General features: G+C 34.6%; 1 protein-coding gene across 1 annotated transcript in view; it reads left to right on the forward strand.

Moving 5' to 3' along the window:
- PTPRQ (protein tyrosine phosphatase receptor type Q) overlaps nt 1–13,781 on the forward strand; it is a 194,147-nt gene that overhangs the window by 159,936 nt on the left and 20,430 nt on the right. Inside the window, exons 36-38 of the mRNA XM_008710346.1 lie at nt 9,517–9,543; nt 10,184–10,265; nt 13,409–13,499. Coding sequence (XP_008708568.1) covers nt 9,517–9,543; nt 10,184–10,265; nt 13,409–13,499 — 200 coding nt within the window. The remainder of the gene's footprint in view (nt 1–9,516; nt 9,544–10,183; nt 10,266–13,408; nt 13,500–13,781) is intronic.

Below are 13,781 nucleotides of genomic sequence, written 5' to 3' on the forward strand. Positions count from 1 at the left end.
ACAAAATAAAACAAACAATTGAATTGCTACTTTAAGAGTATCTTTCTTTCTTCCATGACTTTAGAAGTTTGCATGTTGAATTTTTGTTAAATGTGTGTGTCTTCAGGAAGCTCTTGTAAACTCCAAGGCAGAATACATTTGGAATTATAATTGTTATTTACAATCTTTATAAAATTAAAAATCACCCCAATCTACTTTCACATAGAGGGCTTGCTAACATAATAATTGTTACTGTTTTTGAGCAATTACTGTGTGTTAATTCTGTGTAATAATCGCATGTAACTCTTTCAGTCCTTTGTGGTAGATACTTTTTTCCCCCATTTTACAGTTGAAAAACAAAAGATACTTAGAGAATTTAAGTAACTGTCCAAGGTGGTCCATCTACTAAATAGGACAGCCATGATGCTAGCCTGGGTGTGTTTGATTCGGAGGTAACAAGATACGCCTGAACCTCTATGTGTATGTATAACTCAGAAGCATACTAATTTCATGTAGTGATGAGATCAATATAATCCCTCTTAAAAAGACAAGACCCCACAGGAACCTTCTTCAGGCAGCTTTGTCTATGCAGAGAAATGATTCTAGGGGAAGAACTGCTTTTTTTTTTAATTTTTTGTTCTTTAATGATATGGGACAAAGGAGAGATGGCATTTTAGCATAGGTTCAAACTTGCAGAAACTGAAAAATCTTTAGTAGAGCAAGTCTTATAGTACCTTCAGTAAGAATACATGATATTTGACTGATACATGAAATTCTATGTAAAATCATTAGCATTTTAATTGCCATCAATTCTTTGACAGGGGACAGGGTCTGACCATGAATTTTACTTCTCTCCTAAACTATTTTGCAAACAATGACAAAAATACATGAATCCAGATAAGAAATGTCTGACAGATATGTGAATTCCAGACAGGTGTCCTGGAGTAGGATGAAGCTCAAGATATTTAATGCTCATGTTCTTGTAGTAGCAAAAAATAATCCAGTGTGTTTGTGTACTAAATAAATAACGAATCTTTACTTCCAGATATTCTTCATTTTTCTTTAGACGCAAGGAGATTTTTGTCATCCAGTAAGTCACTGTGGTGGTGCAGAGCTCTGTTGTGATTGTTTTCATCTTGTCAGGTGGTGTGCTCTGTATTTTTAAATACACTATATTGAGAGTTTTGTTTTTTAATGTGCTATTTTTTCCAAAGCCAAAAAAAAAAAAAACCAAAAAAGCCCTATGCTTTCTACTTACAATATGTCCTCTCTAATTTGCATGCTATTGATATGGTAAAGTTAACCTTATCAAAATGCACATTGACTCATAATGTGCATGTCCTGAGAATTTGCTGTGTTCTCACATTGTATTAGCTTTGATAGTAAAATAAGTTTCCACCCAGATTTCTTCACATGCCTCTTGTCTTATTACCATGATACAAAGCTGACTTCTCCATGTGACAGATCAAGTCTGGGTCCACACTTCACACAAGCTCATTTCAACTACCGCAGGTGGTAATCTGTAAGGACCAAGATGACGTAATTTCCCATTCTGTGCTTCTGGGGCATACACAGAGTGGCACAGTTCATACTGTACTTCTGCCCTAATCAATGGGTAGCTAACTGTGCATGTTTTCAGGCACTCCTCTGATGCTCAGAAATGCCATTTGTATGCTAGCACAAAAATTGCTTTATGCCTTCTGAAGGTAGCATAACAAAATGCCAGCATTACCGTGGACCCCAGCAACAGATTGAATGCCCCAGAGATAATCAGTTTCTTCATGCAAAGCATATGAATGGAGGCAAAGAACGAAAATGCATTTGATTTCAAAATCCCAAATCTATGACAGAGAAGTCAGTCTCCATGAGCCACAAGGCTGGATGGGGCCAAGTGTCCCGCATTCTAATTGATCATGAACAGTACTCAGCATGATTAAAACAGTGGAAGCCAGGACTATTTCTACTCTAATCATATTTAGCATTTTGGAATCATAGGTAACCTTGTTTTACTTCCTATTAACTACTTGCCAAGTTTCCATTGACAGAATTAAAGTAGTTTTATAAAAATACATTTTCCTCAAAGGACCTGCTTGATCAGATTCAGTTATCAAAGTAAGACTGTTGAGCTAAAGGTTTAAGTGATCACATCACACATAAAATATCCATTTCCAACCAGCCCTCAAAGCTGACCTCTCAGCATTCTAGACTCACAAGGGGTCTGGTTGAGCAGCTCTGCCAAGTATCTTTCTTCATCATCGTTAAATAGAATTCTTCTACTTTTTTTGCTTTATGCCATTAATGCCTCAGAAAAAAACTTCCATTTTTACCTCATGTTTCTCCTTGAGCATCACATTTTCTCTCAGAATTAGTCAGTAGTGTCCTGCTTAGTCAGAGCTCTTACTTTGATAGAGCTCAACTTAGCAGTTTGGATTCATCAGAACCTTGCTAGAACGCCTGTACTTAAATCCTGTTTGTTAAGGTAGATGCAGTCTTCTTCCAAACTTAGTTTTCTGAGGTTACCTTCTAACCCCTGACTGATGAACTTTAGTGCTAACCTGCCTTGCTAGCTAATAGTTCAGGCTCGAAGCACTTCTTCTTAGATGATATCATGTCATCCGTGTCCTCTTTATTACATTTTCACCGAGAGCCTGTGCCCATCCCTTCACACGGCTGTCAGCAGTGTCTTCATCCTCTCTTTCTACTCCTTCTTCCCTGTTGCCCAAGGTAGCTAAGCTTGTGCCCCTGGCTGTAATTTAGAATATGTGGTTGACAAAATAAAACATCTGTCAGGAATTTGTTTTCAAATGTGCTAATGTGGTGAGGCTTTAGTAATAATGAAAATTCAACTCTTGCTACCTTGGGAATCTTCTCTCAGCTCTTTGACATCAGCAAGAATGTTGCTTTTCCTTATCGATCTAAAAATCCATTTTACCTCATTTGGGTAACAGAAGTATCAGTCAGGCACCTACCAAGTGCCAAGCACTGTTCTGGGCACTGGAAATACTGTGATGAAAACGGAAAGGGCATTGCCTCCAAAGAGCTGCCCTTCAATTAGCTAAGCTCCTTTTAAACCTATTTGTCTTTACAGATACGAAGAAATATACTGAGAAAGCACTTAGATGGCACTTACTAATTGATTGTTTTTGTAATTAAATAAGAAAAATATTACATTACTTACTTATTGAGGTGGTATGTTTACCTTATAAGGTGACGTTTTAGAGTCAGCTATACAGTACCAGCTACCAGGATAATATTTTTAAACTTTTTTTTTACAGTTTTATTGAGAAATAACTGATACATGTCACTGTGTAAGTTAAAGGTGTATAGCATAATGGCTTGATTTACATATATTGTGAAGTAATTACCACAGCAGGTTCAGCTAACAAACATTTTTTTCGTATAAATACAATAAAAAGAAAAGAACTAAGAAAAAAATGAAAAACAAGTGTTCTTATGATGAGAACTCTTAGGATCTACTTTCTTAACAACTTTCAAATATACCACACAACAGTGTTAGCCAGTCATTGTGTTGTACATTACATCCCTAGTACTTAGTTACCTCAATACTGGAAGTTTGTACCCTTTATCCACCTTCCTCCAATACCCCCTCCCTCTCCCCTCCGCCTCTGGTGACCACAAAGCTGATTTCTTTCTCTATGAATTTGTGTTTGTTTGTTTGTTTGTTTGTGTTTTAGATTCCGCATATAAGTGAGATCATACAGTATTTGTCCTTTTCTGTCTGACTTATTTCACTTAGCATAATGCCTTCAAGCCCATTCATGTTGTTGCAAATGGTAGGATTTCCTCTTTTTATGGCCAAATAATATTCCCTTGTGTATATATGCCACAACTTCTTTATCCATTCACCCACTGACACTTAGGTTGCTTCCATGTCATGGCTGTTGTAAATAATGTTGCCATACACATGGGGATGCAGATGTCTTTTTGAGCTAGTGTTTTCATTTCTTGTGGATATATTCCTAGAAGTAGACTTGTTGGATCATTATGGTAGTTCTATTTTTAACTTTTTTGAGGACTGGTTAAGAAAACTTTTTAAATTTATATTATGGACCACAGAAAGATTATTGGTGATTTGATAAAAGAATGAAGAAAGACCTGGAAATGGGGCACCGGGGTGACTCAGTTAAGTGTCTGCCATCGGCTCAGGTGATGATCCCAGGGTCCTGGGATCCAGCCCCTCATCTGGCTCCCTGCTCAGCAGGGTGCCTGCTTCTCCCTCTGCCTGCCACTCCCCCTGCTTATGCTCTCTCACTTTCTCTCTGTCAAATAAATAAATAAAATCTTTAAAAAAAAAAGAAAGAAAGAAAAAAGATCTGAAAGAATACTATTTTAAAGCCTAGAACAAATAAAAACAATAGGAAAGAACAAAACTGAAGACACCGTTGAAAGCATCACAGTAAATGCTGAGGATAAGTAATAGGATATCATTATAGAAGTAGATATAAATGTTGGAGCAATTAATGGCTTGATTGAAATATAGAAATTAAAAATTCACACTCAGTATTTTATAAAACTTGGAAGGATTAATTAATATGTTTTACCAGAAAGATAGATTCTTAACAAATTTTTAGTTGAATATGAAGTATATGTCAGTATGACAAATACGTATTTTAAATCACAATAGAACTTGAGGTTCTTTTCTTTTTAACCTAACTTAAGTAGAAAACACAAAGTTTCTCGTTTGTCCTATGCCACTGGTAATGCTGATTTAAGCCGCTCATCTATAGGCTATCATCCATGGCTCTCTATTTGGACTATATTTTAATTCCCTATAGATTTCAACTAATTGACCTTGAGGGAAAGCTGAGTCTCTGTGACAATATGGTCTTCAATCACCACTGCCAACATAAATAAATGGTTCCTCTCTGGATCTATCAAGAGTAATCTGAGTGGAATTTAAGTTTTTGATAGACTTTTAAAAAATGATCCCAGACATGAAATAATACCCTTTTCAACAAAAGGGAATAGGATTTAAGACAGCTAAGATTCATGTAATAAAAAGTGTTTAGCCCCTTCTGTTGGAAAGTGGTCAGTTATCTTATTGAAATCTGGACAATTCCCACATTGATTTATATAATAATGAACTGAATTTGATTTGACAGTATCATTCACCATTGTAAGTGAATAAAATACCAGTCTAAAATGCTCTTCATGTAACAATTTGTTTTTAAAAATGTTAATGAAAGTTTTCTATTTGAGTTTCTTTGAGTGTCTTCGCAGATCACTTAATTTGAAAATAGCACTCCTGAAATAACATTGTTGACTTTCATGCACATTAATTTCTGTGAGGTTTTCTTTTATACTTATCTAACCAAACAGTTTTTCCTAAAAGAATTTAATTTCCTCATCAGTATAAGTCAGTGGTTTGGGTTTTTTTGTTGTTGTTGTTGTTGTTGTTGTTGTTTTTGTATTATGCCCCACCTTCTTTTCTAATTCCCTGTATAAATTGTCCAAATTCATTTTTTCCTATTTAAAAGCAAAACTTTAAAACCTCTAATAAAATTTAGAATGCAGCCAATTCCCTTTTTTTAAAGATTTATTTATTTGAGAGAGAGAGTGTGAGGGTTAGGGGCAGAGGAGAGAGAGAGAGACTATTATATTGATATAATAACAGGCCCTTAGACTCCCCGCTGAGCACAGAGCCTGACATGAGCCTTGATCTCACAACCCTGAGATCATGACCTGAGCTGAAATCAAGAGTCAGATGCTTAACCAACTGAACCACCAAGCACCCCAGAATGCCATCAATTCTTAAAGGAAAAGTACACTCATACAATATGAGGCTAAGTATCAAAACAGTGATATGGATACTACAGAAAACAACAAAAAAAATCTTTTATTTGAAATAGTTAGGTAATATTTGCCAAAACGTCTTCTCAATTTAAGCTATCCAGATAGGTATTTCAATTTCAGTTCACACATACTGGTGACATCGGCATAGACTGAAAAATTACATAAAAATTAGACTTTAGAAGTCTTGTTTCTCACATTATGTAAATACAAATGTGAAGAATAGGTTACATAAAGTGATTGGGTTTGATAAAGAGAGTGATACAAAGGAAAATAAAGCCAAAACAGAACTTACTCTTTTTTTGAAGTCTATCTTTTTACTACTTGGATAGGCAAGATGATTTTGTTGTTCATATATCTAATTTCCTAAGAAGTATCTAACACCTGTTAATTTCTAATGTTAGGGGATCTAATATGGCTTTGTTTAGACTCATATGGTGTTTTGTTTTTAAGATTTTATTTATTTATTTGACAGAGAGAGAGCACAAGCAGAGGGATCAGGAGAGGGAGAAGCATACTCCTCGCTGAGCAGGGAACCAATGTGGGGCTCGATCCCAGGACCCTGGGATCATGACCTGAGCTGAAGGCAGATGCTTAACCAACTGAGCCACCCAGGCGCCCTAGACTCATATAGTGTTTATTGATACTTCTATTGATCAGATTTATCTAAAGCTCCTGAGAATTCTCAATTGCTTACTGTTTTAGTGGAAAATTCGTTCAGTTCAGATACTCTCATAATAAGCACAGTACTTATATTTAGCTTTCTGTGTATCTTAGTCTGAATGCATCAACAATTGTATGTTTAATGATGATTTATTCATTGTCTACTATGAATAAGGTTATGAGGGTCTTGTAGGGAGCCAGTGTTAATCCTTTCCCTGCCTTCAAATACACATGAACCTCAATGCATGTATCCTTAATACCTGTGCTTATATAGCCATAATACAAGGTGGAAAGTGGTTTCTCCATAGAAATTTCATTTCATAGAAGGAAGAAATTATTTTCTCTACAATAGAACAGGGCAAGGTCCATGGAAGAGTTAGTATTTGAATCGGCTACTGAGGAATCCATAGGATCTGGTTGTGGGAAAACACCTAGAATGGTACAAACTTGGAGGGAGGGATGCTAGAGAATAGCTGGAATACAAACAAGAGGGTGTGAAAGGTAGTTGTAAGGAATAATGTTAAAAACGCCAGCATGATGATTACCCAATTTTGAGTAAAATTAAGATAGAATATTCTTTTGGAAACAAACAAACAAAAAAAACACCTTCCTTTATATCAGTGTGAATTATAGGACAGATGGATAAGAGAAGCTTGAGTTTTACAAAATAAAGTAGACATAGCAATTATAATGCTAATGATAGTAACTAATATTTATGTATTGCTTCCAAAGCTAAGGGCGTTTCTAAGCATTGTACATATATGAACTTGATTTACAGATACTTAGCCTATTTTCCAAATTAGGAACTGAGGCACAGAAAGATTAAGTACCTTTCTCAAGGTAATGTAGCCGGTAAGTGTTGGAGCAGGTATTTGAAGCCATCATATTATATAGTAAGGAAAGAATTCACAAATATCCACCTGGATCCAATAGCTAGTCAGTTACAGTTTAAAATTAGTCTCTTTAGAGAGATCTTTCAAATACAAAATAAAATAATAGTAAAAAAAAAAAGCAACTTTCTGTAGTGTTTTTCACTGTAAAGATATCGACAAAAGATATTTTTATTAATTACAATTTCTAAATGAGAATAGATATCATTAATAAGAAAAAGTAAGGGTGTGGATAATAACATGGTGCTTTAGCTATTTCTTACACGTTTATATTTTAACATGATTATTCATGTTTAGTGTCTTTTGAGAATTTAATGGATCGTGTTCTGATTCTTCAAATGCCTTACCGATGGCTGCCCAGAAGCTAGCCCTACTTTAGATTCTAGAGAGCCTGGTAAAAATATTCTGCCAATACCACCTCAAATAATCCTGGATTCTCTGGGAAAAGAGACTCTCCCCACTGTAGGATGGCAGTCTGACTGTCCTTAACTAGGTGGACCATGAGCCTGTCATGAAATCAGATGTAGTGTGTTTGAATTTCACCAACCACGAATTGATTTTAATATTCCCTGTTGTTAGGAAAGCAATAACCGTGCAGCTGAAGAATTTCCGTTTCTGCGTGGTAGCAGGGAAACTGATCTTGCTAATTCAAATATCTCATCTGTATTTCTATCTTAAGCTCAGTTAATTAGGATTTGCCCAACCTTCCCCACTTACCTTTCCTGTTTCTGAGGAACATGATGGCATAAGAGCATTGGGGCATCAGGCATCTAAGGGGACTTGGGTAGTATGGGTCTAGTCCATGATTATGTTTTTTTCTAGCTGGTCTTTGCTGAAGGGTAATTATTTCCAACAGGGATTAACTGTTGCCTCAGTCCCCACTTTATCTGATGCTATGTCAGAAATATTTCCAGGGCCTCTAATTCAGACACTCTCTATTTTCCTGTCACAAACCTTAAATCTAGGATTCTTCTGATTCAGTAGCCCATTCAACCATCTCCATATCCATTTAGTTAAAAATTTCTCTGTTGTATTCTCAGAATCACTCTAGGTTCTTGGATGAAGCTTACAAGTTCATCTACCTGGACTTTGTTCAAACATTGCTGTTTTATCACTGTGACACTGTGTTTGATAATGGGATGCTGTATGAGGTTATACTCTGAGAAGCTGGAATATACCTCCTTCCCCTTGCATTAACCAAGAATTCTATTATTCTTCTTGGTAGTACTTACTCCTGCACCCCCATATTTTTCACCAATTCCTATTGTAATAAAATAAACTTTTTGTCTCATGTTTTCTTCATTGAACATATCCCTTTGTGACCATTTTCATAGTATTCATTATGACACATTTTTCAAACTAATTATTTTCTTTCATTTGTTCTTTACTTCAAAAACCACATCCTCTCATAAACATTATTCACTTAAGGAATGCAGTAAAATTATCCCTGATAATATTTAAAATTTGAAACTTTGAAAAATTTATATTTTATTCATTTTATTTCATTATACTTTGTGCCTTTTGTGGTTTTGCAGTGCTAATTGATTGTGCATGACAAATGTGTTATTAAAGATGTTCCCATCTTTGAATTTGTGTGTATGGCATAGTTTATTTAGCTGTTAAAAACTATTTCAGTTTTTTTCAGAGTATGAATAATTTGACCAATGATGACCAATGAACTGTCAGAGGAGATATGTCTAAAGTAACTGAAAGAATTGTAATTTTTTATGGTTATAAACTCATCAAAACTCACTCATGAAATAAAACTTAGGCAATATGATGTCATTCTTCAAAGATCCACTTTCCCTGGTTACGTACTCTCTATGGACAAAGAAAATATTTTTTAATATCCACATTAACTCTCTTTGGCTCTAAATACTATGCAATATTTTAAAAAGTGACCTGTTTTTAACATAGTACCCCAAATGCCTAACAATATTAAAAGGGTGTCTTAGCTTGAGAGGGAAGCTAAGTTATTATTTGGCCATATTTGAGTCCAAATAATATCACTTAGAAAAATGAAATAGAGTTCAAAATAATGATTGCATATCAGGTAAAGGCATAGCAGTCATATATTACTGATTTATTATATTTATCTGATTTTAATCTAGAACTCCTTCAGAAAGAGCTATACCCTCAATTTATCATGCATTTAACACAATCTCTGTTGCAGGTTACTTAGTTATAGAAAATCCATCAAGTAAGTTTGTTAAATATCTTTTCTTCTTTTTGAATATCAATGCTAGATTCACTGATTCAATGAATCTTAATGTGTGGTTCCTTTTTTTGTATGTTTGCTAGAAAAACCTCCAAGCTGGATATAAATCATAAAAGCATGACTAATTGCATGGTAACTGGAGAAATGCTTTCTCTCTCTCTGGGGTGAAGCCTGCATGTCTGTATTTTAGCTTGGGAAGTAATACGGGGATATTTAAACTCCTTAGGGTTTAAAAACCATGTCATTATGAGAATGAGGTCACTGCAATATTTTATATCTTCTAAAACCTTGTAATGTATAAAATGTTTTCTGTATGACAAAGAGGTATTATGTGCTTTAGGATTCAATGATAACTTTATGCCCTTATATTTACTTGAAAAACTTTCTTCCTTACAATGTGAAATCGTTCATATAAAGTCACTTAAAAATGGAAAGGATTTTGTGCCAGGGATATAAAGAAAGCACACTTACAGGGGAAAAGTTAATTTTGTAAATATGGCAGAGTGACTTTAAAGGGCTGTGTGGTTACAGGTTTGGCAACGTCTGCTGTTCTTTGACTTGTTCACTGTACAGCCGGTGCCAGTCTAACATGATTCCATTTTCTACCTCTCTTTGCTTGGAGGCCGGTAAGCAAGAAGTCCTTCCTGCAACATGTTGAAGAGCTTTGCACAAACAACAACCTAAAGTTTCAAGAAGAATTTTCGGTATGTTACTAGCAGTTGTCACAACATTGCCAGACCTCCAGTCGTTTCATGTGTCACATTTCATGTCCATTTTAAGCATGCAAGGCCATGAAGGACTCTGGCCTTGATAATCAATACCCAATTACCAGGTTGATTGTTTGGATAGTAATGTTACACGGGGTGGCCTCTGGTGCAACCTGAACAGAATTATTCACCTACTGTGTGAGGAAAGGGTGCTCTTCTGCAGACCTCCCCAGCAATGGCAGCCTGGCCTCATTTCTGCTCTGCTCTTTCATCCAGATGTACGTGGGAGTCTGGAAGGTTGCATTCGTTGGTTTTTGCTGGTGGGCAAGATTTGGGCTTTACCATAAATGTGGTTTTATATTTAAATAATTATTTTAGATTTAGAGACTAAATAATTCAACTTTATATTTGCCTGCTTAGTTTATGTTCGTGATATAGATAAACCTGAGAACAGAACGTGATGTTTCCAGAAACTACAGAAATAATATTATTTCTAGAACTATCTAAAAGGAAAAATACCCGTGTTTTATGAGGCCTATTTTTAAGTTACTATGAAATAAATACACTATCACCTTATGGAAAATATGTGAAGTTAAGAACATTCTGCTCTAACACTATTTAAAAGTTAAGATTAATTATATTGTTTTTAGCATTTTGTATATCTATAAAATTATATTAATGCATAAGGTATATATCAGATCTGTAAATAAGCTTTTTTAAAACTTCTGTGCATCTTTCCAAACTTATGTGATTATTTTGTATTATATAAGTAAAGTGGATTTCTAAATGTCACCAAAAACTTTATTTCTTTTTTTTTTCATGAAATTTTTAGTGTGTGAACCTATGAAACAAAGAATTAAGCAATTGGCTTGAATAATTCAGGATTATAATATTTCAGCCTCTCAGGGAATAATAACAAAATGTGAGAAGATTAATGGTATTTCCTACAGCTCTTTGGTTATGCTTCTTAAGTAATATTGGTCTGGACTTAACAAAATCGATGGTACCATAAAACTTTTCTTAGCATTTACAAAGCGAGAACTTGGAATTTTTCAGGAGCAAAAGTGTAATTTCACTGGAATAGGAGCGAATAAAATTACATTATGCATGACTGAGTAGATGAAAAGTTTTATTAGCAACAACATTTTCACACATATTACATTGAAAAGATTTCTAGTTCAACTTCTTTGGAGATCATGGTTTTAAGAACTTTTTAAATGCAAATATATAGGTTGTATGTATATATTGTATAAACATATCTATATACGTAAGGAACTTTTTTAAATTGTTTTTTCTCCTAATGCTGTATGAAGCTTTTTAAAGCAAAATTATATTTTAATAAATAAATGCATATTTGATAAACTTTAAAACTCAGATCATACTCACCTATACCTTAAATATTTATAAGCTCCTACTATAGGTAGGCATTATATTTGGCATATCAATATATAGCAATTCAACAGCTAATAGCTAAGTGATTTGGACAAATCACGTATACTCTCTGTTCCTCAATACCCTCATTTGTAAAATAATAGTATTTACCTCATGGAGTTGTGAGTACTAAAATGATTGAATGTGTGTAACACTAAGAATAGTGGCTGACACAGTATTAGCTATATATTACGACGATCACTTCTACCATAAAGGAACTCATACTATGATAAGAACTGCAGACGTGCACAAAAAATACATAAATACACTGTATCATGACAGAGATATGCAGAAAGAAGTGAGGACTGGCTTCATTTGGATACACTCAGAAAAGACTGCTCAAAAAGGTGATGTTTGAGATGAACTTTTGGACAATCAGAAGACCAATGGGTAGTTAAAGGGGGAAGAGTATCCCTGAGAGAGAACGAGAAAAGAAATACAAAAGCATAAGGATACAAAACAGCCTCATTCATCTATGATCCCACTAAAAAGAACAGTAAGAGAAAGAATTGAATAGGATGGCAGAGGCCCAGTGTTCCCTGATAAGAAAAAGGCTGCCAAGTGTGAAATTACTATCCAAACAGTCAACCTGGTAATTGGGTATTGATTATCAAGGCCACAGTCATTTAAATCTATAAATGGAAACTTCTATATGAAATAATTACAGAAAAAAAGTACCACCTTTCAGGAGATTTCCATTTCACCTTTGTTTCCCCCTCTATTCCTTTGTCTCTTATGAATATGCTGACATCTACTCCCAACACCTTGACACAGGGAAACTGTTCTAGGATTCCCTATTTGGTTAAACAAATTTTTTCTAAGCCTTTTGTGCCAGTACACCAGATTTCAGATGCTTACACTGCACATATCCACATGCAAAAGACTGTCTGGATTTTCTTCTTGCGGAATAATAAGGGGGAAAGGGAGACTTACCTAATAAAAGAAATAGTTTATAATGATGTTGAAAAAATTGTAAAAACATAAATTTTTAAACTTTTTAAGGAATCTGGCAAGTTGAGACTTATTTCTAAAATAAAAACTATAAACTTTGTAAATATAAATCACCAGCTCAACAAAATAGTGAACACGTTTTCATGCACCAACTTTCTTGATGAATGGATAATATCATGATTTTTTACCAAAATGTCAATAATGGATCTCCTTGACCCTTCATCTGTGTCTGATAATTCTTAATCGCACCTTTGCATTCCAGTATCGATTTAACAATGCCTACTGAGAACAGGAATTGACCTCTGGCATCTTCTTAAACTGACCAATGTTGTACCAATTAATAGGCATGAAATCACACTGCCTGAGGAGAAAAAACAAAAAATAAATCACCGAACTCCCTTTCCCTACTAAGTAGACATTAAAATATTAAATTATACTCAGTGTGTTCCTGATGAAACCATTAGTAAAGTATGGAAAAGGGTTATTACTAACATGGTTGCCACATCTTACAGCTTCCAAAAGTACAAAGAAATTATCCCAGAGAAAGCAATAGCCCAACTGACCAATTTTTTCAGGGTATTTTCAGTAAATGTTTGTGTAAGTTCATTGCTAATAATTTGACCTTGTTTCTGCAGTTAGGAGAGGTGTTTTCAATTTAAAAGTAAAAGGGTTTAGAACAAAGAATAGTTTTTTCCTAAGTAGAATTTCTTGTTTACCTCTGAAATAAATCTAAACTTTGCAATGACTTCACTCCACAGGAACTACCAAAATTTCTTCAGGATCTTTCTTCAACTGATGCCGATCTGCCTTGGAACCGAGCAAAAAACCGCTTTCCAAACATAAAACCATGTATGTGCCCTTACTGCCTCTGGTTTCTATCTGCAAAATGTTTAAAAATGAGCACCAAATGCATATTTCTTAAATCTATTATATTACATATTAATTGAATCACAATAATATATTTTATTAGCAGTAATTTTCAAATTGTATCTCTTTTGCTTTGTTAATATTTATTAAAGTTAATGTACATGATTTTTAGCTTGCTCATACAAGGTTTACTTATGCAGGTGCAAGAAACTGTAGACCTAATAGTTTCTCAGCTTTGTAATTTAACCCAAGTAATGAACCTCT

The sequence above is a fragment of the Ursus maritimus genome, unplaced genomic scaffold, assembly GCF_017311325.1.
Source record: "Ursus maritimus isolate PB19 unplaced genomic scaffold, ASM1731132v1 scaffold_21, whole genome shotgun sequence".
Lineage (NCBI taxonomy): Eukaryota > Metazoa > Chordata > Mammalia > Carnivora > Ursidae > Ursus > Ursus maritimus.